The 27,456-nt window shown below is 48.8% G+C and overlaps 1 protein-coding gene across 3 annotated transcripts in view; it reads left to right on the top strand.

Moving 5' to 3' along the window:
- The window catches only part of CRTC3 (CREB regulated transcription coactivator 3), a 105,565-nt gene extending 85,564 nt beyond the window's left edge, over positions 1-20,001 (top strand). For 2 of the 3 annotated variants that reach the window (XM_047797375.1, XM_047797377.1), the window contains 8 exons: positions 1,414-1,499; positions 3,547-3,596; positions 9,173-9,390; positions 11,798-12,096; positions 16,454-16,654; positions 16,740-16,820; positions 18,910-19,012; positions 19,520-20,001. In XM_047797375.1, coding sequence (XP_047653331.1) covers positions 1,414-1,499; positions 3,547-3,596; positions 9,173-9,390; positions 11,798-12,096; positions 16,454-16,654; positions 16,740-16,820; positions 18,910-19,012; positions 19,520-19,728 — 1,247 coding nt within the window. In that variant the 3' untranslated portion in view covers positions 19,729-20,001. The remainder of the gene's footprint in view (positions 1-1,413; positions 1,500-3,546; positions 3,597-9,172; positions 9,391-11,797; positions 12,097-16,453; positions 16,655-16,739; positions 16,821-18,909; positions 19,013-19,519) is intronic. The other variant, XM_047797376.1, reaches the window with a different exon arrangement.
- The last annotated feature ends 7,455 nt before the right edge of the window (positions 20,002-27,456 follow it).

A 27,456-nucleotide genomic window follows, 5' to 3' on the forward strand; every position in this document is an offset into this window, starting at 1 on the left:
GATTAAGGCAGACACCTGGGATCATTGATAAAGCCTAGAACATTTGAGCAGAAATAACTGCTGTTGAGTGGGTTAACTGTGAGGTGTGTTGCATCATTCTCAGAATTTACTCTCAGATTTCAGGCTCTAAGTGGCTTCCCTCTGGGGACCATTTTCCTTCAGGAAACAGGCCAACCAGGGTGAGGTGAAGACAGGACAGTGGTGTGAGTCACACTGGAGCCTGCCCGGTCACTGGAACCTAACAGCATATGTAGTTCTGAGCAGTCACCCATCACTCTAATGAAACCCCTTACACAACAGCTCCCTTATTTCTGTCTTTTTTTTTTTTTGTCTTTTCCAGGGGTGCACCCATGGCATATGGAGGTTCCAAGGCTAGAGGTCGAATCAGAGCTGTAGCCGCCGGCTTACACCACAGCCATGGCTACGCAGGATCAGAGCTGCGTCTGTGACAGCTCACAGCAACGTCGGATCCTTAACTCGCTAACCGAGGTCAGGGATCAAACCCGCAACCTCATGGTTCCTAGTCAAATTCGTTAACCACTGAGCCATGACGGGAACTCCATCTCCCTTATTTCTTGAGGGCTGGCCCTTGTCTTCTTGTCTCTCTCTGAGAACGAAGTTTTCCTTGTTTTAGGGCTCAGCACTCCCGTTTTACCTGGCAGGATGCTAAAGCAGAAAGCCCAGGATTGGTCCCCAGTACAGAGCCAGGCTGGTTCACAGCATCGAAGAGCCAGGACAGGGCCCTTTGGGGGCCCAGCCTCCATCCCCTGAGTTCTCAAGTCCTCCTTATCCCCACTCCCACCCCCTGACCAATAGCTTCACTGCCACCACCTCTTCCATACAACACTCCTCTGTTATCTTACTTGTTTCATCTCGCCTTGACGTTTGTGGGTCTCTCCCCATCCCTTTTCTCCCATTCACTTCTCCCCAGGTTTGCAGGCCCTCCCTGACCTGGCCTGGCCTTGACCCTCCGACTCCTCTCCTGTACTCACCCTACACTCCAGTGGGAAAGAGCGGCTCTGCTCTGTGGGTACCACCTCCCCTCTCTCCAGGCCTTTGCTATTTTTCCCTCTCCAGGAATACCCATTTCCTGTGTCCCTAAAGGGCTCCCCTCAGCACACGGGCTCTTCCTGGTCTGCCCAGGAGCAGCCTGGGCCCTTCGCGCTCCTGGGCCTTCCCCGCCCCCTTCTCCTTCCAGCCATGGGGATTCAGATGCTATCCTTTCCCTCCACTAGAGGTAAGGTCCTCAAAGGCCAAGTCCATGTCTTACTCATCTTTGCAGCCCCCACTGCCATGCTCAAAACACCTTCCCTGTGGACAGTCAGTAAGATGTGCATTAAATCAATCATTTTTGCAAAGATATCTTGTTTGGCTGTCTTCTAACGCAGTGAATGTGCTTCTTCTCCCCTTCAGGTGTGCCCTTCCCCAGCCCGTTGAAGGAAGAGAATCTGTTAAATGTTCCCAAGCCGCTGCCAAAACAGCTGTGGGAGACCAAGGAGGTGGGTGGGCAGCACTTGGCTGTGTCTGTTGTCACCGAATATTTGCACTTCAGAGGTCATCTTCAAACCCTGCAGAGGAGAGAACGAGGAATGAGGGGAAAGGCAGAGCAGATGTCTGGGGATGGAAATAAGAAGAACCTACTAGGGAACGATGGTCCAAATGAAAATGATCACAGTTGTGTTGAGACATTAGTCCAGGGATCTCTTGTCTTTCTCGTTTTCACATGACTTGACTCATCCAGAAAAGCCTATTGGTCCCTCGTGTCTCATTCGTATTACTAGAAGCACTGAGACCTGGTTACAAGTCAGAGGCAGATGTTTCTGTTTTGTAGCCGACACCATCCACCAGTCACCAGCTTCTGTTCAGAATTCACCAGATGTTCCTTTCTGTAAGCAAGGCCATTTGACCCGAGTCCTCTGGAAGCCAGTAAGGAAGTCTTCTGTTTAATGGTTTCCAAGAGCCTTTGAGTCTTTGTCCCTGTCTCACCATGATTCTCTCTGTAAACTCACCTGTGTGGAAGGGAAGATAGTCCCACAGTACCTAAGCTGGCCTCTCATAGAGCATGTGTCGCCTTTGAAAGAAAACAGTGCATCTGCCCCAGCCCTGAGATGTGCTGCCGTAATTGCTTGTATCGTCTCATACTCGACCCTCCCCACCCGTTCTGGCTACCCGTGGTCCAGCTCCAGTGTCTTTCCCAAGTCTACCAAAGTCCTCATTAGCATTAGGGTAGGCTTGAAAGACCTTTTGTAAAAGCAGGATGTTTTGATGTTTAATCTTTGGGAAGGAGGGATGTGAAACATGATTTAAAATTCACATATTTAAACTCAGGAGAAGCAGCCCATGTCTTTTTGGCTGTGGGAGGCATAGATGGTTTTGGAGGCTTTTATCAGGGGACAACTATATCTTCCCACAAGGGGAGCAGTGCACCCACTCTTCCCCGAGTACCAGGGACTCCTCTCTATGGGAAGAGGTGTTCATTTCTTAGTTCTAATGGATTTGCATTTCTCCATAAATCATTTCTGGGAGAAGAGTTGAGTCAATAGGTTCATTCATTTTTTTCCCCAGCATATATTTATTGAGCACCTATTGCCAGGCATCCTAGGTGCAGGGATACAGCAATAAGCAAAATAAAAATTTCTCTACCCCCTCCCCCGGAGCTTAGATTCTAACTGAAGTATTTATTTTCTTCTGACATTAATATCCTCTTTCTTAGGAGTTCCCGTTGTGGCGCAGTGGTTAACGAATCCGACTAGGAACCATGAGGTTGCGGGTTCGGTCCCTGCCCTTGCTCAGTGGGTTAAGGATCCGGCGTTGCCGTGAGCTGTGGTGTAGGTTGCAGACGCGGCTCGGATCCTGCGTTGCTGTGGCTCTGGTGTAGCCGGTGGCTACAGTTCAGGATCTGGCGTTGCCGTGAGCTGTGGTGTAGGTTGCAGACGCGGCTCGGATCCTGCGTTGCTGTGGCTCTGGTGTAGCCGGTGGCTACAGTTCCTATTGGACCCCTAGCCTGGGAATCTCCATATGCCGAGGGAGCGGCCCAAGAAATAGCAAAAAGACAAAAAAAAAAATCCTTTTTCTTCACCGCATTTTTTTTTTCCCTTTCCTCTCAGGCCGATTGGAAAATGAATATTTATTTAAAAGCTCTCTATGGAAAATATTGTCTTTTTGTAAGAAAATAATATTCATCTAGAAGATAAATTAAGAAAGCATCAGAGTTCTTTGGTGGCTCAGCAAGTTAAGGATCCAGCATTGCAGCTGCTGTAGCTTGGGTTCAGTCCCTGGTATGGGAACCTCTGCATGCTGTAGCTGCGAACAAAAAACAAAATAAAATGAAAGCATTAAACTAAGAAAATTTATTAATATTATGCCTCCCCTTTGCCTGGAAAAGTTTAGTCAAAATTTAAATGGCTGCTTTGTGAGGATGCTATTTATATGTGGCCGGCTCTCACTTCCATTAACTGGAGCTCCAATATACTTGCAAAGACACTTCTGAAAAACTTGAATTCGGCTTTTCAATGAGTAAACCCGGATTTCCGTGTCTCTCCCCAGATCCAGTCGCTGTCAGGACGCCCTCGATCCTGTGACGTTGGAGGTGGCAGGTAAGTGACATCCTTTCAGTTCATGGCTTAGAGGTTTTCCTCAAGGTTTTCCCGAAAGGAAAGTCCTTGTTCATCAGAGAGGTCTGAGAAACTTTTATAGAGGTTGAATTTTCATAAGAACGGCTCTCTTTTGGTTCTCGTATTTCATTTGTTCAGGAGCATTCCATAACCACAATAGCAAGTAAAACTGCTGGAACTACATTGAGAGTAGCTCAACTGCCCCTCAGTGGACACCCAGCTCCACCGGAAGAGGCAGAAGGTGCAGGTATGGCACCTGGCAACTTGGTGACACAGAGGTTGGCCAAGCCAGTTTCTGCAAACGTACTGAATGCCCTAGAACTCCACACTGAAAGGGGAGAAATTTCATGTCATGTACATTTTACCACTATTTCAAAAATTAATGGGAGATGAATAACTGGGAAATTTTGCAATATAAAACGTTTCTGTGGAACAATTAATTAACGTATTTAGGAGGGTTTGGCTTTCTCCCAGAAAGCTTTGAAGCACCTCACAAAAATCAGTACAGCACTAAAAAATTAAGAGGTTCCCCAGGAATTTAAGACCAAGGAAGACCACGGAGAGGACGGAGACAACGAAGGCAACACATTGACAGACAGGAGGCGTGATGTGACACGTGACAGGAGGCGGGACGTGAGGCGTGGCATGGGACGTGACATGAGGCTTGACGTGAGAGGTGACACGAGGTGTGGGTGAGGCAGGATGGGAGACATAGTGTGTGGTGTGACGTGAAGCGTGGTGTGGGACGGAGGGGTGAGGCATGACGTGAGACGTGGCACGAGGCGGGATGTGAGACGTGGCGGGATGCGTGGTGCGGGACGTGACGCAAGCGAGGCGTGACGTGAGATGTGATGTGGGGCGATGGGAAGTGAGACGTAAAGGCGGAGCCTGCGGCGTCTGGGATGGCACAGGTGGCTGATGCGAGGCTGAGCCCGTCGTTCTTGCCGCTGTGACCCTGGGAGGCCTCTCTCCCGCGGGTCTTCACAGAGAGGACCGACCCCTGAGGACGCCCTCAAGGGCGCTGCTGGTGGCTGTGGACCCCGCATCCCTCAGAGCTGCCCCGTAGGCCTGGAACCCAAACCTGCTCAGGCCCAGAACACGTGGCCTGAAAACGAGACCCTTGCCGGATGTCGCCAAGTACAAGCCGTATGTTGGAGGATCTGGCCGCCCTTCCTTATCATTTCGCTAATAATGCCTTCCATGCAGTGAGTTCCTGGCATTCCCTGCTGAGGAGCTGGAGTGCAGGCATTCTTTTTTGACTCCTTAAATATAAACCCCTGTGATTAACAACCTGCTGAGCCGAGATGAGGGTCCATCCCTTTGGAAAGTCAGAAAGCCTGCCAGTTCACATGCCGGGCAGACGACCCGCACCCCTGGGGTGGAGGATGTCCCCACAGCCAGGGCTGAGATTCTTCTCAACCTGTTTGGGCTCAATCCTCAGACAGGTACGTGCTCAAGGCCCTGAGGGTCTGTCTGCATTACAGAATGGTACTGCAGTGCTTTAAACCCCTGTCCCCACCTCCAAGAGCTTTGAAGCAGGTCTTTCTCTTTGTTTTTTTGTTTTTTTGTTTTTTGTTTGTTTTTTGGGGCCGCACCCAGGGCATGTGGAGGTTCCCAGGCTAGGGGTCCAGTCGAGCTACAGCTGGTAACCTACACCATAGCCACAGCAACACCAGATCCGAGCCACGTCTGCGACTTATACCACAGCTCATGGCAACGCCAGATCCTTAACCCACTGAGCGAGGCCAGGGATTCGTTTCCGTGGCACCACGACAGGAACTCCATGAAGCAGGTGTTTCTTAAATAAGGAAAGTTGCTTTTTTGCTTTTATGTTAGAGGCAGAATTCTATTGAGTGACTCCTATTCATTCAGGTATTTTTTGACCCAGTAATTCTAGGCACTGGGGAGAGTAGTGAACAAAACACATCAAAGTCCCTGCTTTCAAAGAGCTAACGCTCTAGGGGAACGACGTAGGCAAAGACAATTAAGCGAATAAGTATATGTCATGTGCTGGTGAATGCGATAAAGAGAAAGGCAGCAAAGAAAGGAGATAGGCAACACTGGATGGCCGGGAGGGCTTTTGCTAGGGTGGCCTGTGACCAGAATCTGGGATGAAGTAAAGGGACGGGCAGAGAGAACCTCGATGACAAGGACCCCGAGAGTACGAAGGTGGGTGTAGCCTGACTGAGAGTAAGGTCTGAGTTACTGGAGAGTTTTGAACCAGGGAGAATGATTAGCTGCCTTAGAATATCACTCACCTCACATCTTAGAGGTGTCTGCAGCAGGTCACAGCTGTATTTGGAAAGTTAGAATTTGCATTCCTCTCAACTAGAGAGAAATTGTCTTGAATGTCACTGACCGTCTGAGTCACGTTGATTGCCGTTATCTTCTTCATCCTGGCTCTGTGCCACGAGACATGGTTTCTGCCATCCCTCTTCCTCCCTCTGCCCTCTTTGCCACCTGAGCACCCAGGGAGCCTTCTTCTCAGAGAGCCCATCTGTCCTCATTGGGAGCAGCTCTGGGTTCTCAAGTTTATCTCCTAGTCTTTGGCTTTTAGCCCTGCAAACAGGTTTTTAAAAATTATTTCTCATGTTCTTTTCCATTACAGATAATCACAGGATGTTGAATGTAGTTCCCTGCGCTATAGAGTAGGACCTTCTTGTTTATCTAGCCTATATATAGTTTGCCTCTGCTAATCCCAAACTCCCAATCCTTCTCTCCCTGCCCCCCCCCCCGCCACCCCCTTGGCAACCACATGTCTGTTCCGTACATCTGTGAGTCTGTCTGCTACCAGTTTTCTACATTCAGCCACCTGAGATACCACATTCAGTTTTCCTACAACCAAAATTATCCCTTCTCACCCATCAGATTGCACACTTTTCCTGAGTCCCCATTTCTTTTCAAGTCTCCACAGTTATCCCAGCCCTACTTTTACCAAGAAAAGAGAGGCCATCAGGAATGAATGTTCAGCTGCCCGCTTGCCATCCTTTTTTTTCCCCTAGTCTCAGAGACTCGGGTGTCCCTCTGATTCAAGGCCGTGTCCCAGGCCCTTTCTGAGGCCTCTCTCCTGCTTATCCTTCCCTTTCCCGTGTTTTCAGCCTTTCCCTCTCTACTAAGTTTTGTCTCTGTGTTTAAATGTACTTAAGGATCCTGCACTGAAAAGTCCTTCCATGACCCTGCATTCCATTTTAGTTACTTCTTTCTCATTTCTAGAATTCTCAGCCATGCTTTTTGAAAGAGTATTTACTCTTGAGACTCCCTTACTGCTTGTCCATGTCTCAGCTCTCTGTGGCCTGGCTTCCACCCCCACCGTTCCAGTGGAACTGCCCTCACGAGGCATCCCATGACGTCTTCCCGTATTACAGAAACTCAGTGTCTAAAACAGAACTCGTTACCTTACCCATACCACCTACCCTTGTCCCCAGTCTACTCATACACCTCCGTGTTCCCTGTCCTGGTGGGGGTGGTTCCACCAGTCCCCAAGCCAGAAAATCAGGAGTCATTCCCGCATGCTTCCTGAAATATCTCTAGACTCCCTCCCTGTCTCTCCACCTCCTTGCTCTCCTTACATCTGGTTTGACTCTTCAGCGGCATCATAACTCACCTCTCCGCCTCCAGGCTCTGCTCCTTTCGCCCTGTCCCCCCCCCCCCCCGAGCCCATCATCGTAAGGATGATTGTGTCTTTTCCCTGCTCTCAACCTTCCACTGGCTTCTCGTCATCAGTGTGCTGGTTTAAGGCTCATGTGCTTTCTGCCTATTCCTCCAGTCCCATCTCCCATTACATCTCCTAAACTTGACCTTCCTGGCGAAGTTCCTAGGGCCTGCTCTGTGGCTCCATGTCTCTCTGCTTTGCCTGTGCTGGGAACTCTACCAGAAATAGCTTTTCTGTCAGATCACCTGAATTCTTTGGCCTCCAAACTCAGCTGAGACATTCTGTAGGAAGCTCCCTCCAGCCTCCTGGTCACTCCTTCCACACCTTGTACCGTCAGGTTATGTCATTTCACTGCTGAATTGTATTATGTTGCAGGTTATTTTCTTATGGCACTAGCCTCCTGCTTTGCCTGAGTGTCTTGAGGCCTTAAAGCCGGTGGCTGGCACTTGGCCTGGCTCTACTGCCGTGTGCTGTATGATACAGTGTTTTCCATCAAATTCATTATGTTCCCACGTTCCTGGCTAATGGCACCTTCACTTCTAACTGACTGTCCCTCCCTCTCCCTCTGCTCCCTTAGGCCATCCTCCATGCTAACCACAGTGGCATTTCTAAAATGTTCTTTTCAAGGTTGAACCTCGGCTCCCTGTCTCCTGCCATTCCTGATCCAGACTCTTCAGAACAACTTGTCTTCTTACTCACCTGCCTCTCCCACCTCGTCTCCCCCACACACACCCCTTTTCCACTCTGCTTTGGCCATGCCACGAACACACAGTCGTTTACCTCATCAGGCCTTCCCCTCCCCGCCTATCCTACTTCTGCATTCCCAATGTTACTTTTATCAGACCTGGCCCAGTAGGCTTCCTGCAATACCGCGGCTGCCTGCCTTACCAGCGTGTCTCGGGCCTGCTGGTGAACCCCAAGAGCAGGGCCCCTCAGAGCTGTGCTAGGCTGCACCCCCATGGAGTAAGGAGTCCAAGGGGCTGCCTGGGAACCTACACCCTGGCCTGAGAGGGTGGCCAAGGGCATGTGGAGTGTGGCCAGAGCTGGGCCCCTAGGCTGGGATAGCCACGTGCATGCCCTGCAGTGCAGAACAGGGCTGGAGGAGAGTTGTTGAGGGACACTGAGGGTTGGGACCACCCCTGTGTCTGTTCCAGCGCCAAACTCCAAGGAGAATTCTAAACTTGAATCTGGCCTTCCAGGCTCTTAATGTAGGTACAGTTGATCAGGACAGAACATAATTCCCTTGAAGGTTTGTTGATTTGACTTATAACTTTTAAAAACGTAGACAGGTGGTATGCAGGCCTCCATTTGTGCTCTTGCTCCAGGCCTGCGGATGTCAGGGATGGGCCTGACCGTGAGTGTGCACACGTTACTCACTCACACCTCCAGCGCCTAGCCTAGTGCCTGGGCGCAGGGTGACCATCCAACAGTTTCTGACAAATGAATGGTAACGTCTCTTGCTTTAAGGTATATGAAAACTGTATTGAAAAAAATACTTCTTGGAAGGTATCTGGTTGATATAGAGATAATTTGGGGGGGGTAGGAAAGATAATTTAGAAATGTAAAAAAAGAACCCCTTAAGTAACAAAGAAGTGTCTTACGTTTTATATAATGTTTTGTAATCTTCAAAGCTCTTTTGCAACAATCTAATCTCGTCTCAGAAAATATTCCTGTGACGTGGACATAGATGACATCCTTAGTCTGACTTAGCAGATAAGCAGATTGCACTGCCGAGAGGTTAAGCAAAGAATGCAAGTTCTCAGAATGAGGAAGCGGCAGAGTCCACACGAGGACCTAGATCTTTGATGCCCACTGCTTTCATGTAATAAGGAAAAATATCATACATGTCCTATCCCCCAGCAGCCGAATACATTTTAGAAAGTAATACTTTTCTTTCTTTTTTCAGTGCTTTTCCACACAATGGTCAAAACATAGGCCTCTCACCCTTTCTGGGAACCCTAAACACTGGGGGATCATTGCCAGATCTAACCAACCTCCACTACTCAGCACCCCTGCCAGCCTCCCTGGACACCAGTGACCACCTCTTTGGTAGTATGAGTGTGGGGAATAGTGTGGGCAACCTTCCTGCTGCCATGACTCACCTGGGCATAAGAAGCTCTTCTGGTAAGTAGTCTCTGCTCCATAAGGCTCTTGCCTGGGTCCCCTGGTAGCTTAGCTGTAGGCACTACAGTTAAGGTGGCATGTTAGTAAATCATCGAATGAGAGTGACTGCCGCTGAGTTAGAGATAACAGCTTACTTGCTCTGGTAGCTCTCAACCCTGCTGACATATCACTTTGGCGATTCCCTTTCTGCTGGATTTGATGAGCTCTGGAGCAGCTCTGCTAAACCCCACTCTTCATTGTCTCCACCAGCCCATATGTTCTGGGGACTTAGAGAATAAGATGTGAGAGTCAGGAAGTAAGTGTCCGATCTGTTCTTTGTTAGCTGAACAATGTTTGTGGCTCTTATGCACTCATGATATTAATAATGATAATTATCTCTCTGGAGCCCTCCAACTTCCCATTGGATTTCAAAAGAGAATATTTTAGGAAATTTACAGTGGCTACAAGGAAAATATGTTTCATTGATAGCTAAGTATATTAAATAGAAATCTACCATAGTTAAAAATCATTGGTTCAGATTCTCAGAAGTGCTTCAAGCTGTATTAAAAGCTGCCCACGTGCGATTGGGGTGTTAGTGTATGAGTTTGAGTGCCTGCTGCTCCCTCCCCTTGTTGAAACAGGACTGCATTTGCTTAAACCCCAACAGATGTTTTCGTCAGTGTCTAGGGCAGGTATCAATCCCTCTCATTCCCAGTGCTGTACTACAGCCCCTGGCCCTAAGGGTTCTAGAAATGGTGACATGGACCATTTCCTTTAGAAAGGATCCTTGGCGATGGGGTCTCAGGGAAGGAAGTGCTTGCTGGTTTACACCCTGGGTTCAACAAGACTTGTACGTGCAGATCAGAACTTGCCATTCAAATGAGAGCGCGGTCACCTGCAAGGTTCTCTGATGATTATCGTGATACCTCCTGCCGCCATCATGCTACGTAACTTTAGGTGTGAAGGGTTCATTTCAGAGACCACCTTTATTTGGGGGAGGGTGTCATTTTAGTATCCTGCTTCTTTGTTTATGTGACCTTGGTAAAGCCTCTGAACAAAGACATCCAAGGTCACATGAGTAAATCAGTATGGGCATTTAGCTCCCTTGGGTCTTGGGGAAGCTGGTGTTCTCCAGCACAGCCTCCACCTTTGCTTCGGCTGAAAATCTTGTGTTTAATCATTGGCTGTTATTTTTCTTAAACAAGCATTATTTTGTCCAGAATATGTCAGAACCAGTGCTGAAGTTTCTATGCGCTCCTTAAAATGCATGGTATGCAGAGTTGCACATATATTTTTAAAGATGTTTTTGCTTTCTTTCTGAATGAGTGGGTTTTTTTTTTTTTTTAAAGTCTAAATCTGTATTTTTAGCTCTATTTTTAATTCTTATTTGAGCCAGCCGAATCTCTGACCTTTTCATGGGGAGTTGAGTGGTGAGATAACTACTTAAGAGTTTTATCAGAGACAACTTTCCTACCTTTTAAAAATCACTTGCCACTAATAATGCTTTCTTTTGTCATTTCTTCATTTCCATAATTTTAATCTAACCTCCACTTTTTATCAATGTGAAAACACACAGTTCTGCTCACCCAGCTGCTTGGTACAAGAATGGTGGGCTGAGCTCTGAGTCATGGGGATCGCCCGCTGAGACACAGCAGCAGCAGCAGCAGCATTCGCTCATGGAGTGAAGCCACTCTGCCAGGCCCCCCACCAGGTGCCAGGGAGCCATCAGGGCATGGGACAGGGGTCCCTGGGCTCTTCGAGGTTGTGTCCTTATAGGCTGTGCCATGGAAGTGCCTTTCTTAAACTCTCTTGCTGAAAATCACTACCTTCCCCTGCAAATAAAACAAAGTACCAGCAGAAATTTCCTTTTCCCTGAATTGGAATAGACTGTAATAAACAATTTCTCAGGAGCCAGAAAGACAAAAAGAAAGGAACCCTGGGGCAGGAGACATGGGTCAGTGTCCCTTCCTGTGATTCTCCTGAGCTGAGGGTATTTAAAGAGCCCACTGAGGCAGCTCCCTAAGAGCCACCACTCTCAGTAAAAGGGTATTTTCCAAAGGTGGCAGAGGGTCCTGGCTGTGCACCTGGAACAGACGCATTCAGGGCCCTACACGGAATTGCTTATACAATTCCTGAGGCCTATTCCTTGGGTTGGAGCAGTGCCTCCCCCTGCTTACCTAGTCCTGCCCTCCCAGCGGTTGTATGCACGGGATCTTATCTGTCTCATCCTGATGGCACTTCTTAGTCTGAGTGTGTCTTTTCCTTGCTCTTGGTACCATTTTCATTGGAGAGCTGCCCAGAACTCCTTCTCACACAGAATAATCATCAAATACAAACAGTAGGGAGCTATGTTTTCTTTAATCTTTGGAAAACAAAAGATTCGGCCTGAAATTATGACAAGTAACTTGTGAATTGTTCTGTTTTCTAGGTCTCCAGAGTTCTCGGAGCAACCCTTCCATCCAGGCCACGCTCAATAAGACAGCGCTTTCCTCTTCCCTCAATAGCCACCCACAGGCATCCGCTCCCAGCGCCTCTGCCCTTCACCCTTCACTCCGCCTCTTCTCCCTCAGCAACCCATCTCTTTCCACCACAAACCTGAGCGGCCCCTCTCGGCGTAGGCAGCCTCCTGTCAGCCCCCTCACACTTTCTCCTGGCCCTGAAGCACATCAAGGTTTCAGCAGACAGCTCTCTTCAACCAGCCCACTGAACCCATATCCTGCCTCACAGGTAAAAGCAAACAAACTGAAACTGACTGAAGCATGTAGGAATTGGCCTGGGTCCTCACACCAGCCATTGCCCACGAGGTCTCCAATGCAGTCAGTTCTCACTTCTATGTTAAATTAAAGAATTCAAGATGCACTAATGCTTTTCTGATAGCAGATTTGTTGTATTGATTGCTCTTAGGCAAACACTGAACAGTTTGCTGTATTAACTCATGAAGTTGGGGATTAGAAGAAAGGGTAGGGTGTAGAGGATACAGTCGAGGTAAGTCTGAGATAGCTGGGATTTTAAATTTGGTGTGGAAAATCAATAATTAACTCTCTGAAAAAAAGGGGGGAGTAATTGACTCTCTGAAAAAAAGGGGGGAGTTCCCACTGCGGCTCAGTGGGTTAAGGACCTGGTGTTGCCACAGCTGTGGTGTAGGTTGCAGCTGCAGCTTAGATTTGATTCCTGGCCTGGGAACTATCATATGCTGCAGGTGCAGCCAAAAAAAAAAAAAAAAAGGACTCTATGAGTACTTTAAGCCATAGAGGAAAGCTGAGGAAGACATTTAAGTACCTTCCTGAGGCTTTGATATTGGATTAGACCTCCTCCCTAAGTACGATGACAGATTGAAGAAACAGTGCTTCTGGAGTTCCCTGGTGGCTCAGCAGGTTAAGGATCTGGCACTTGCGCTATCCAAGCTGTGGCTCGGGTTGCTGCTGTGGCATGGGTTCAATTCATGGCCCTGGGATTTCTGCACGCTGCAAGTGCAGCCAAAAAAAAAAAAAAGAGAGAGAGAGAAAGAAATGATGCTTCTGTTGTTGCTGAAACACAAGGTACAATAGGGATTATATATCTATAAAAGAACCTGAAGAAGTCTGTTTAGAAAGAGGTACATTTTGAAGACTGTTACAGAAATTTTGGGTGGAAACATCATATTTTGACTTGTTGACTTTGTTTCTATTCTAAGATCTTAGGGTGGTTCTCCTTACCATGGTCATCAATGAATATGTTTTTAACCTGTTGGTCACTCCCTAGATACATTATAACATGGCTTACTCACCACTTCACTATAAATGAGTAATGATTTAGCACGAAAGAGCTGACAGAACACAACGGAAGGAGTTAGCAGATCCAGTTATTAGTCATTCTTTACCAATTATGAGCTACGAGAGCTTCATTATATGAGTAATCCCTTTCGGGAGAGGGTAAGAGGATATTTCATAATCTTTTTTTTTTTTAATGGTTCTTTTTCTATTATTGGATTGCCTTTAATTCTACATTGCAAGATTATTTTATAGGATATAGAAATATTACTTTTGCTTTCTAGCTACATTTCAAGGAGACTGTAGGGATAGAGAGCATCCTTTTTCAGATGTTTTCATTTTTTGCTTAATATTTAGATTTTTTTTTTTAAATCAATGTCACATTACTTGTGCACATAGTTTAAAAAGTCCCAATAGTCCTAAAGGGCTTGTTATGAAATAACAGTGTCTTCCCTTCCCCACAGCCATATTTCTCAGTGCCTGGAGACGGCTGCTTTCCACTATTTTAGCCAATCTCTTTGGTATAACAGTGTTATTTCATGCTTATTTTGTTCTAGATTTTTAGTATTAGGTATTATTGAATGACATCCGACATGAAAGATTAGGATTTAGTTCTCTTTCAACTCTCCCAGCCCTCTTACCCGGCAACACCTCCCCACCCCCCCATGCATATTTCCTTCTCACTCTCCTCAGCTTCACAGTGTAGTTCAGTACAGTTTTGGTTAGAGCAGTGCTCAGTGTTTTCATGGTTATAATAATGCAATCAGAGTTGAATTATAGTGTTTACTATGAAATAACAAAACGAACATCTTTTTCTCCTGGGAGTTAATAAATGTCTTACTTGTTTCTTAGTCTGGTTTTACTCTGTGTGTATTACTTACTCAGTCCTAAACTCTCGGGACTGGGTCGATCTCTCAATACAGTTAAAAACAAATCTGCCGGCAGCTTTATAAGAGTACATGTGACCTGGCATGACTTAAATGGATCTTCCTTCTGCGCACCATTTAGCTAATAATTGACCAAGTATAGAATTCAAAATCGCAATAATTTCTCTGGAAATTTTGAAGGTATTAATCCATTACCTTTTGTTTCTAGAGTCGTTGAGAAATCCAATGCCATTCTGATTAATACTTGGAGTGAAAACTCCTTTTCTTCCTCAAGCTTGTAGGATCTTTTTGTTCCTGCTGTTATGAAACTTCAAGATGATGTGGCTTGATAAGAATCTGACTATTTGGTGGATTTCTTCAACCTGGAAATTCATCTCCCTCATTTCTGGGAAATTTTCCTTAATTATTTCTTTGATGATTTCTTCTCCTCAGTTTCCCCGGTTCTCTCTTGAATGTATTAGTATTGGACAGCTACTTTTTTTCTCATGTTTTTATTTTTTCCTCCCTTCTTTTCTATCTCTTTTTCCCCCCCGGCTTTCTGGACGTTTCTCAGCATTATCTTCCACCCTTATGCTGAGGGTCTCATTTCTGCTCTCATACTTTTAAATTGCCAAGAATGTTTTGTTGTTGTTATTCTCTGAATATTCCTTTTTTATAGCATAAAACTTATTCCATAGATGCAATATCATCTTTGATCTTTCTGGGATTTTTAGTGGTAATTTTTGTTTCAGTTTCCTTTATTTTTTTGTTATAGAGATTTTTCCAAATTGCATTAGAAGTAGAGAACATAATATAATGAATTCTTCCATACCCACCATCCACCCTCAATAATTACGAACATTTTTGTAATCTTGTTTTATCCATATCCCTACTTTAAAAAAATGCATATAGAGGTACATATTACAAGTGTTTTAACGTGTATTTATAACAGATAAGGGTGTGTGTGTATATGTGTGTTTAGGACTGCACCCACAACATATGGAGGTTCTCAGGCTAGGGGTCGAATTGGAGCTGTAGCTGCCGGCCCACATCACAGCCACAGCAACACAGGATCCGAGCCATGTCTGCGACCTACACCACAGCTCACGGCAACGCCGGATCCTTAACTCACTGAGCCAGGCCAGGGATCAAACCTGCATCCTCATGAATACTAGTCAGATTTGTTTCTGCTGAGCCATGACAGGAACTCCTTCTTTTTTTTTTTTTTTTTTAACAGATAAAGATTTTTAATAGCCCTAAATATTATAATGACAATTTTGTTTTTCATGACTGCTACTCCCTCCCTAGATTTCTCCAAGTTTCTTTTCTCTGTCTTCGGTCCCTGGCTTTCATTCAGATGCTTTCCTCATGGTCTGGTGATCCTTGTCACTCTGCTCATATTTAAGAACAGGACACACACACACCAAAACTGACTGGAAGCTCTGCGTGGCCAGGTGGGCTTGTTGTGTCTGGTCTTCACTGCAGAGTGATCTAGCTCAGCCATTTCCTTGGGGAAATGCGATTTTTCTCCTAGGCTGGTCAGATCCCCATAGGGTACCATCCTGACCTTGCACCTGGTCTGTGCCAGGATTCCAGCTCTCGGAGGGCTGAGCTGGGAAAGAGGTGGAGGACACAGGATTCGATGGTGAGCGTCCTCCTGAACCCGGTGTTTTCAGTAGCGCCTCGCCTCCTAGGGCCTGGCGCACCTCGTCCAGAGACCCTGAGCTGCCCTGTCTAGACATAGCCCTCAGTCTCCGTCCAGGCAAGGGCTCCTGGAGTCTGCCTGCTGCCCACCTAAACTTTGTCGAGAGCCTCCTGGCTTAGTTCCACCTTCACCTGCTGCAGCCCATTGCCTCAGTTCCAGACCCTGTTAGGGATTCTGTGATGATGTAAGTCAGATTGCCTCTTGCTTGTCTCTGCTGCCAGCAAAGCATTTGGCTCTCTCAGCTCTGCTCAGCCAGCTACTGCGCGGCCATCTGCTTTTCATTTTCCAAATTTTGTTGCCATTTTCTTCTCTCCTATTATCTTCGTCCTCGTGTTGTTTGTTATTGTTTTAGCGTTGTTTATTAATGTTTATTGTTGTTTAATGTTGTTTCAGGGTTTTAGTAGAGTTTTGGGAGACAGCAGAGCTAAATGCCTTTTCCAGTCTTCCATTTTTAACCAGGAGTGATGGCTTTAAAAAGACAAGCACAATTTCAACTGAGAAAACTGAATGGAAACTGGTTAAATTGGCTGAGTTTTATTTTGTTTGTTTTTTAAGACAATAGAAATTGACATTGCCTGGAAAATGCTTCGTGGGGAAGTGAGATTTGAAATATGCTTTGAAGGAGCAGAACTAGGCTTCTCAGAGAGTGGTGTAGACTACCAGCTTGAAGAAAATCTCAGGGTTTTTCCTCACTTTGACATTCCTAATCAGAAAGGACTTGCTCCTAGAACCTAGAAGAAATAGCTGGTGGCTTTGTCTTTCAGATGGCTTCCTCAGATCGAAGTCCACTCTCCTTCTTGCCCACAGAAGCCCAAGCCCAGGTGTCCCCCCCACCCCCTTACCCCACACCCCAGGACCTCCCCCAGCCTCTGCTGCAGCAGCCCCGGGCCCAGGAGCCGCCTGCTCAGCAGCCCCAGGCAGCCTCCTCGCTGCCCCAGTCGGACTTCCAGCTCCTCCCAGCCCAGGTGAGTCTCACAGGCCCTCAGCATGGGAGGAGACGCTTGTGTTGCCCTGGGTTCCAGGCTAAATGGTCTCTCCTTGTGCCTGAAGGGCTCATCTTTGACCAGCTTCTTCCCAGATGTGAGCTTCAACCAGCCGTCCATGAGGCCAGGCCCAGCCTTCACTCAGCAGGTGAGTGACCCCCGGGGCCTGTCCCTTCCTTGGATTGAGAGAAGCCACTGTCAGGCTGCTCTGTGCATGGAACCCACGCTGAACAGACCGTGTACAGCACTCCTCTGACCAGGTGTGCTCAATGGCCCAGAGAGCCTGGCATTACCCTGAGCCCTAGAATGCTGCAGCTTGCTGCCTTATTCAGCATCAGGCCTCACCAGGGGACCTGTGGGAACAAGTGGTAGAAGACTTGAGATGGCAGCCTAGCCATAGACTCGCAGGTCATTCATACTGGAAGGAGCCATAGCAATCCCCGAATCTACCAGCTGAGACATAGGGCGGTGCTTTGTCCTGTGGAGCGGCTGTGCTCTGCACAGGATGTGGCCTCCTGGGGGTGCCACCAGGCAGGGCTCCTTCTCCAGGATACTTGCATTCAGCCATGTACTTTTGCTTTTTAGTTTCTACCTAATACTTTTTATGTGTGTGTCGTTTTAGGGCCACACTTGCAGCATATGGAAATTCCCAGGCTAGGGGTTGAACAGAGCTGCAGCTGCTAGCCTCCCAGCCGCATCTGCAGCTTACACCACAGCTCACCACTGAGCAAGGCCAGGGATCAAACCTGCGTCCTCATGGACATTAGTCGGGTTCGTTTCTGCTGAGCCATAATGGGAACTCCCATACTGACCATTTTTAATATCCCTAGATTTTATAGTATTCAATAATTATGGTTTGGGCTCCAAGACATAATAAGGAGAGAGGGAAGAGCAATTTCCAAAACTTAATAATAACAGTAAAATAAATAAAGACAGAGATATATTCTGGGAGTTCTCTTGTGGTGCAGCCGGTTAAGGATCCAGCATTGTCACTCCAGTGGCTCAGGTTGCTGCTGTGGCCCGGGTTGGATCGCTGGCCCAGGCACTAAGACAGATCTTTCCTGACTAGGCCATAAGGAAGCCTCAGGGTAGGAACCAATAGTCTTTTTTGTTTGTTTGTTTGTTTTCTTGGGGTTTTTTTTTTTTTTTTGCCATTTCTTGGGCCGCTTCCACGGCACATGGAGGTTCCCAGGCTAGGGGTCTAATCGGAGCTGTAGCCTCTGGTCTACACCAGAGCCACAGCTACGTGGGATCCAAGCCGCGTCTGCAACCTACACCACAGCTCACGGCAATGCCAGATCCTTAACCCACTGAGCAAGGCCAGGGATCGAACCCACAACCTCATGTTTCTTAGTCGGATTCGTTAACCACCGAGCCACGACGGGAACTCCGGGAACCAATATTCTTTGCTTCACCGTTTTCTGAAGAAACCATTTCAGTCTAGGTGAGCCAGTCTCTCTGAAAAATGATAGAAACCTACTGTTAAGAGATTTTTAAAAATGGTTTAAAAATTAACTTCAGGAGTTCCTATCTTGGCTTAGTGGTTAACGAACCTGACTGGTGTCCATGAGAACGCGGGTTCCATCCCTGGCCTCACTGAGTGGGTTAAGGATCCAGCGTTTGCCATGAGCTGTGGTGTAGGTTGCAGATGTGGTTTAGATCCCGTGTTGCTGTGGCTGTGGTGTAGGCCTGTGGCTACAGCTCTGATTCAGCCCCTAGCCTGGGAACCTCCATATATAACTTGAGTGCAGCCCTAAAGAAACAAAAAAAATTGATTTCAGGAACGGCATTTAAAATAGGCCCTAGTTCTAACCCATCCTCTTAGAGGCTTTCTCATAGAGAGGGGCTTGCCTGTGGTTCCTCTCTCTGAATAAGAGAAGGAGAGGGTTCTACTTTCTTGTTTTTCTAGAACCCAAAGAGGGAAGGAGCCCATTACTTCCTTGACTATAGATGGAGCCTTTGAAGTGTTCCCACAGACAGTGATTTCCAAAGGCCTCAATGTGCTGAGCCCAGGGGGCCGTGGCCAGCGGCATCACCTGGGATGGCAGAGTGGGCTGGGCAGTGTGCGTACCCCAGCGTGGCTCCCAGGGACTCCTCCTGCACCCCGGCGTCCCCCTGCCTGAGCAGAAAGTTCTGTGTAGGCTGTCGCAGCAGCAGCGCACTCTGGGATCATGGAGGGAAAGGGCCGTGAGGCAGTTTCATGTCTTCCCTTATAATGTGACCTTTGGTGCTTCCAGGTGCCCCTGGTACAACAAGGTGCCCGAGAGCCACAGGACTCCTTTCATTTGAGACCAAACCTGTATTCCAACTGCGGGAATTTCCCAAACACCAGCCTGACAGGTGAGTGTGGGCCACCTCTCAGCTGCTTTATTTTTCTGTGTTTCCACAGATGCCACTGAGAGATCTGTTTCTCCACAGATGCCACTGAGAGATCATTTAAAGGACTTGTCATTATACAAAGCACAACTGAACGTCCCCCCCACTCTTCCCACCCCCCACCCCCCACCCCCTTCAGCTTTACCTTTTTGAGATGCAGATGTCCAGCCCCAGAGCCTGGGGAGCAGTGGGGAAAGGGCCTCGGGTCTTTTCTGAGCTACTTAGTTTTCAGTGATTGACAGTTGGTCAAGGGAGAAAAACCTGCCAAAGTGGGAGTTATGGAACTCCCTGAAAACAGATTCCAGAGTAGAACTGTAGGCCTGGGAGTAGTTGGAACACAGGTGATCACTGTCCTGCTCGGGAAGACGACAGGAACGGCATTTGAGGGTTGTCATCAGTTGTGTCCTCTTTGTGGCCTGGGCCTCACCCCTCCTAATCCATGCTGTTTTCCCCTCCTGCTGCTCTTTCCAGAAGACTCGAGCACCAGCCTGTTCAAAGACCTCAGCAGTGCTCTGGCAGGCATGCCCGAGGTCAGCCTGAACGTGGACACTCCATTTCCACTGGAGGAAGAGCTCCAGATCGAACCCCTGAGCCTGGACGGACTCAACATGTTAAGTGATTCCAGCATGGGCCTGCTCGACCCGTCTGTGGAAGAGACGTTTCGAGCTGACCGACTGTGAACAGAAGGGAACCGAGCAGGAGAACTTATTTCTGAAACAGCTAAAATAGCACGGACTAGAATGGAGCCAGCAACACCCCTGGGCTTTAGGTATCTTGGGCTTCTGATGTGGAAGGAACCAATTGCCGGGCTCCCGGCTTGCAGGCGAGGTCCCTCTTGTTGGCCGCGCCTTTTTCTAGGCCACAGAGCTGGGCGCCTGCCCTCAGGCCTGCGGCTCGGGTCCTATGGCTGCAGGTGTGCTATTCTGGGGCTTCCAATGAATCGGTTATTACTGCAGTCATTACAGCCTCTCGTGACCATCTAGTTGGTCACGTAAAAGTAGGAAAGATAACGAGTGGCCTCAGTAGCACTGTGTAGTGCCCGGAACCACTGATCTCCGTCAACACTGAAGCAAGGACCTGGAGCAGGGGACAGGCAGGGGTCACAGGCCCTGGGGAGTCAGCTCCGAATCCAGCAGCGGTACCACCGCCCCATGATGCCTCCTCTGACCCAGCCGTTGTGCCTCAGCACTGCTGGGCAGTGGCAGGCTGTTCCAGGGCAGAGCAGAGGGCCAGGGCTCTCCCAGAGGACTCGGTTCCAACACCAAGAAGGATTTTTACCCCAAGTCCAAAGACAGGTTTGAGTTAAGCAAACTGAATTCTAATTTGTCTCCTCCCGGTTTGCAATCTCTTTTCTGCTGCTTCAGTACACTTTTTCCTATGGACAAGAGGAAAAGGAAGACTATTTTATTCAGTCACTGAAGAAAAAAAAAATCCCCTGGTCCCAGATGAACCTGAAGAGAACAGTGCTTCTTGGTGGCTGGGGAAGAGAGAGGGGGCTACAGTTGTCTCACAGGCACACGCCATCCTCCGACAGCTCCAGACAGACAGGCCTCCTCTCCACAGACCAGCTGGAGGAAGCGGCTGGGGCTCTAAATCTGAATTCCCCGGCCCCCAGCAGCTGAGCAGCAGCGGAGGGAAGCTGTTTCTCTGTGGAATGGAAGTGTGAATGTCACCCCACCAGACCTAAGCTCCTCGAGGGCAGGGCCTGTGCCTTATTCCTCCCCAAGACCTAACAAGTGCCTGGCACCGAGCAGGTGCTACAGAACTGTGCCCTGCACACACACACACGCACGCACGCACACATGAATGAGTGGCGCCGGAATGAGTGAGCCTGCCTTGCTGCAGGCAGTCTAGTTTTCACTGTCCTAGTCCTTACCAGATCTCTCAGAGCTTCAGCTTTTCCAACACACATGCCTGTGGTTAAGCATGCACTTTAATATGCTTTTAACACTAGGTGACCAGATCTCCGGTTACTGCACGCACACCCTGTCGTCCTTGAGAGTATGCAGGTATAGGTGGAACCTGTCTTCTGAGTGCATCCAGAATAGCTGAGCAAACCGAGGCTGCCCACGTGCCAGGACCTCAGGAGTCCTGGCCACTGCAAAAGACCCTCTCAGACCTGTGTTTTGCTTTGGAAGAGATCCCTTCTAGGAATTCCCGTTGTGGCTCAGGATGCTTAAGGACGCAGGTTCAATCCCTGGCCTCGCTCAGTGGGTTTAAGGATCTGGCGTTGCTGTGAGCTGTAGTGTAGGTCGCAGACACGGCTCGGATCTGGTGTTGCTGTGGCTGTGGCGTAGGCTGGTGGCTGCAGCTCTGATTAGACCCCTAGCCTGGGAACTTCCATATGCCGTGGGAGTGGCCCTAAAAAGACAAAGAGAGAGGTCCCTTCTCTGAAGTTGAAGAGAGTCTAGAGTAAAATGAAGGCCTCAGTGATGACACCATCGCTAATCATCAGTACCTTAGCATAAAGTGGTATTGCTGGATTTCCACCATTGCCTGCCTCGTCTAACTTAGTCTATGCTGGCCCCTAACTCCCTAACGGGTGGGTTTGAAGGCCCTGAGGGAGGAGTCTGGGCAGGCCTGGGAAGACAGGACAGGGGTGGGGAGGGCAGGCACATGGAAGGAGAGAGAGATGCCAGAGCCTTGGCCCTGACAGCCCTGCCCTTCCAGGAGGCACCAGGGTTGTTGCCAGGTGTAGGGGTGCTCCAGATGGCTCCCCCCAGAGAAGCAAGGCCGTGCCCTGTAGCTCTGAATCTGGCAGGTGTGCCTGGCGGTAGGAGGGCTCTGTCACAGGATCCTGGGCTGTTACCCTTCCAGACCCTGTCCTAGTTCCTTCTGTCTTCAAGGGGGAGTCCCTTCCCTCCAGTCTCTAGATAACCTGAGGGTCAGCACTCCATCTTCACTGTGAAGCCCAAGTCCTCCTGCCTCGCATTCGCCTGAACCACCCCCCGCCTCCCCGGCTAATGAATCAGGAAGTCAAGACAGAGCCCTCCTGCCTGAGCTGTGGCTCGGGGTTGGGGGGGGGCGGAGGCAGTGGGTCACCCCTTCAAAGCCTCACTCCCAGTTAAACTTCCAGATGCCTTTATATCTGACATCGCGGGGCCAGTAACGTGCTGTTAAAGTAAAAGGGCCTCTCATTCCGTACAGCGCCCGGTGTGCTGAAAGAGGCCGAAGCCTAACTGCCTTTCCCGTGTCAGAGGCCCCCCAAATCTGATTTGGCCTCATCGACAGGGAGCAGTGCTGATGCTGTGAAGGTTTTGAAAAAAGGAGGTCCCAGGATAACCCGCTCTTTACACAGTGCCTTACCCATGGGGATTGCTGGTGTCAGGGCCCCAACTCCCTCTACACAGCAGCCTGGCCTCACAGCTGGAGACCCCCGAAACCTACAGGACAAAGAGCTCTCCCCCTGGGCCTTCGCCAGGGACTCGTGGAAACAGAGGCTCCCAGGAAAAGTGACTTGTGTGTGGAGTATGATGATGACAATAAGGCTTAGCACTGAACTCAGTTTGTCCTTAGGTCCATCCGTCCCTTGTTGTCCTGTGAAAAGGTTTTATACATTATGCATTATTCAGCCCACCTTACTTACATGGTGTCGCCCTGACCTTCAGTGGGCAAGTCTGTGCTCACTGCTGTCTTTGCAACAAACCAGGTGTCCTTTGTGTGGGAAGTGGCTGCAGACTTCATGGTAAACTATGTTTTCAATATTTAGTTTTTCACAAGAACTTGACCGTTGTATTGCTCTCATTTACTAGCAGTTAAACAGCATAGACTAAACACCTCTCTGTGTGTTTTTTTTTCCCCCTTCTGTACGGTTGTGGCTTTTAGGACACGCGGTGTCAGGAGAAACTTGATGTCAAGGTCAATATGAATTCTTCTCTGTCGTGTTTCATTTCTCCTAAGTCTGCTGTATATTACCTGAGCAGAAATGTTGTGTATTCCAGTCCATTTGCATATTTGAAGCCGTTTCCAACTCTGACTCTGATCGTCTCTTCTGATTCACACATAGAAGGTTCCGAGCATGTTTCTTCCACTGCTTCGTGATGGAACCATCACAGCAACTAATCAGACTTCCCGCCAGTGTCCTAGTTCCCAGGTCCCCCTTGTTAAACGATATTTAAAGATTGGAATTTGTATAAAGTAGCTTCCAAGTTTTATAATGCATCATTTTACATCTTTCATAATTAAAAGCAGCACAATAAGCTTGTATGTGCATTTGGTGTTTTTCTTCAGCCTTGGGTGAGATGAACGGGTAGAAAGCCTCACTCTCTCCGCTCAGCCTGCAGGTAGAGATTTCTGGTCTGTGGCCCAGCAGATCCACTCTCCCCTTGTCGGGTGTTCGTAACACAGGCTGCCGTGCCCGGTCCGGAGAGAGGTTCACTGAGAAGCAGACAGTTCTTTAGAAGGCATGTGTACCCAGACAGGGCATTGTGGCAGGGCTCAGGACAGGGCCGGCACCCCCTTCCAGACCCTGCGCCCCGCTGTCCCCGGAAACCCCTGTCCTTCTCCTCCCCTCAGTGACTCTGCTGTCCTCTACTGATCTTGAGCCCTTTTCCCCACTTCACCATGGGCTCAGGTTCTGTTTTCTACTCCCAGCCTCCCTCCCCATGTCCTGACAGGGTTGATAGGCCCAGCCCATCCAACCGCAGATGGCCTCAGAGGCCTTCAGAGACCTGCTTCCTCAGCCGCGCCCAGGGCCTGCCCTAAAGGTGACTCTTCTGAAATCCTACTCAGAAATCCCATCTCTGACTCCAACTTCTTGAGCCACTATTTCTAGTCCAAATACACCCTGTTCTTTGACCCCACTGAGAAGTCCGGCCCTCAGTCGGCCTGTTCTCTGCTGGGGTTCCTTCCTTCCCCAGCCCAGCCCATTGGTCAGAGACCTTCATGACAACCCACCAGCTCTCCTGCTTGGACACTTGGTATGTCTCTGTCACACACTGTCCATTAACTGTCTCCTCTCCTGCCACCCAGGGGCACTCCAGACCTCTGTTCTCCTCAAGACCCCATCAGGCCTTCTCACAACCAGAAATTCCAGGCCTTGGGGGATGGGGGTGGGGGGTTCCCTCAGCATCCCTCCTGCTCCCACTTCCTCCCCACTCCATCCCCTTTCCTGGTAAACTTGCCCAAATCTCTGCCCATCCTTGCCCTCAGCATCCTCCTCCTCCCCAGTGGCGCTTCCCCATCAGCCTATGCATAGTCTCCTCCTCGCTGAAAACAGAATGAAGCATGCTCTCCTTACCCACGACCCTGCCCCCTCCCTCAGCTCCCTCTGGCCTGTCGGTCCTCCTCCTCAGCCCTTGTGGCCAAGCCCTGTGGCCACTCCCCCACACCCAAATCCTCCCTCTGGCTCTAGGAAATCCTTTCCCTCTTGTTCTCACAGGTCACATCCATCTCCTATGTGTACCCTCCTCTGCTGCCACCTTTCCTTGCAGATCACCTGTCTCCAGGCCACCACCTCCAAGTGGATACCCCATCTGGCTTCCTGCCCTGCCTGTCAGCTCAGGCCACCCGCACTCACCCCCGGCCACCTGCTGCACCATCGGCACAGATCTGTGCACACCGGTGAGCCTTCATTTCACCTTGACATCAGCCCTCCCTCCCCACAGGGCTCTAAACCCTGCGAGGATAGGGCCGTGCCTGTCTGCTTGAATTCTGCATCTCTGGTACCCAGCAGGTAGTAGGTGCTCAATAAATACATTCAAACTGCTGTTATCCACCCATTCTGATCACGGCCTCCAAATAGAGCAATCTGGAGGGCAAGCCCTTCCATGCTGCCCTCCTCCTCCCCCCCAGACCCAGCCTGAGTCCCATCTCAGCCCCTATTCTCTCGCTCCTGAACCTTCCACTTCCCCTCTGGCTCCCTCCTCATTTCTGGCCCACTAGGCAGCCCCTCTCTCCCCTCAGAAACCAGCAGAGTTGGAGTTCCCCTTGTGGCGCAGCGGAAACAAATCTGACCAGTATCCATGAGAACTTGGGTTCCATCCCTGGCCTTGCTCAGTGAGTTAGGATCTGGCATTGCCAGATGTAGTAGTATTTCGCATATGCAGCTCCGATCCTGTGTTGCCGTGGCTGTGGTATAGGCCAGCAACTGTAGCTCCAATTGTACCTCTAGCCTAGGAACTTCCATATGCCGCAGGTGTGGCCCTAAAAAGCAAAGCAAAACAAAACAAAACAAATTAGCAGAGTGAGAGATTTTACTTTTATCTTTATGTGACCCAGTGTTCTCTTAAAATGAACAATTAGCACCCTATTTCATAGCATTGCAATGAACTCATATAATTAACACACTTGGAATTGTGCTCAGGACATCACAAACAACAAATGTCAATTATTATTAAGTATTATTTGTTGCACAAATATGCTTCCCTTTCAAATCTTTACAAGAACTGAATGTGTATAATGCTTGCTTTGAAAACCCAAATCTTAGCATGTGGGGGAGTGTCTTAAATGGGTCATATTTAGGGCCTGTCCACCAAATGAGAGCTTTACCATTTGCAAGTATAGAAATTCTAGTGAGCTACACGGGCCTGTGTGCACATGTGGACACTAGATGGAGCTGAGACATAAGAGTGGCTGCTAGGACCTAGAGCCAGCCCATAGTGCCACCTGCCTCTTCCTCTCCTGGGTGGGCGGCCGTGTTGGTTAGGAACGGAATCCTAGGAAGAAGTCTCTCTAGTGACCGCTCTACTGTGGATGCTCAGACCTTACCCATCACACGTCCCTCCCAGCAGCCAGGAAGTGAGGCAGACTCAGGATGACTTATCGGGTTTATGGAGGAGCGGGCAGGCTCAGAGCAACGCAGAGTCACTTGGCCGCACATGGGGCTCAGACCCTGAGGGCAGGTGGACCTCTCCACCCGCGCAGCACTAGCTCCCAGGAAAGCTCAAAAGTGGGCGCCCGGAGCCCCGCGCCCCGCCTTCTGAGTGCTGGCTCCACCCCGCCTCAACCCCTAGGAAGAGGAGGAAGCAGCAGCGGGAGGGGAGGGCGGTGTTCTCCCTTATCCAGACATGTATTTTAATTTTTTAAACAAAAGTCTTGCTTTTATAATTCAGTGCACACATAATATAAGAAATTCAAGTAACACTAAAGAGCACACAAAAAAGGAAATTTTCAAGTGGTCCAGAAAGCCAGCACCCCCTGAAATATCCACATCTTTCTAGGCACCCATTCAGAGAAAAAGGTGGGTAGAAGGATGGAAATTTTTACAAAAAGGGCTCACACAGTACATGCTCTTTATTTTTCTTTTTTCTTCCTTTTTTTTTTCTTCTTTTTTTTCCTTTTTAGGGCCACACCTGCGGTATACGGAAGTTCCCAGGCTAGGAGTCCAACTGGAGATGCAGCTGCCAGCCTACACCACAGCCACAGAAATCCTGAATCCAAGCCTCATCTGTGACCTACACCACAGCTCATGGCAACACTGGATCCTTAACCCCCTGAGCGAGACAAGGAATGGAACCCGCATCCTCCTGTATGCTAGTCGGGTTCGTTACCACTGAGACACAACAGGGAACTCCCAGTACATGCTCTTTTTGGAAAAGAGTATGTAACAAAAAGAAGAAGCCTAAATGGAACTAAAGAAATTGCAAATAATTAAAAGGAAAGGAAACTATCCAGAGATGGAACGCATGCTTTAAATATGTTTCAGCTGTAGATGGCATCTCTTGACAGCCTGTGATTTCGGGATGAGGAAATGAGCTCACCTACTTCCTATCTCCTCCCCCCTCCCAAATGCTGTGAGTTCTTATTTTTACATTGTCAAGGTTTGTACTACTTGCATCCTGTCCTGTAACCATCCTTCCCACCATTGTTTGGCCCCCTTTCTGTGTGTGCGTGGGTCCCTGCTCCCTGCCAGTCCTTTTAGAGAGTCTCCCAGTCCTCCATTCCTGAGTTCTTTCCTTTTATGTATTTATTTATTTATTTTGCTTTTTAGGGCCACACCCTTGGTATATGGAGGCTCCCAGGCTAGGGGTCCAATCGGAGCTGTAGCCACCGGCCTACACCACAGCCACAGCAATACAGGATCCGAACCGCATCTGCAACCTACACCACAGCTCATGGCAACGCCGGATCCTTAACCCACTGAGTGAGACCAGGGATCGAACCCACAACGTCATGGTTCCTAGTCGGATTCATTTCCGCTGAGCCACGATGGGAACTCCCTGAGTTCTTTATTTTGATTCACCTTATGTCTGCCTTGACCTTGTTCCCAGGTACTCTATTCAGGAAGGGCTGTGGTGGTCACAGCCAAGGGCCATGGTTTCTTGGAGCAAGGTTGATGCCCTCAACTCCAAGAAAGGGGGTGGGCAGGCTATAAAATTGGCTGATTTAGGCCCAGGGAAACTGGCATGAATCCCCAGCGCAGGGACCAGCACTAACACGTTCCAGTACATCTCCTTGCTGAAAACTGC

The sequence above is a fragment of the Phacochoerus africanus genome, chromosome 9, assembly GCF_016906955.1.
Source record: "Phacochoerus africanus isolate WHEZ1 chromosome 9, ROS_Pafr_v1, whole genome shotgun sequence".
In the NCBI taxonomy this organism is placed as follows: domain Eukaryota; kingdom Metazoa; phylum Chordata; class Mammalia; order Artiodactyla; family Suidae; genus Phacochoerus; species Phacochoerus africanus.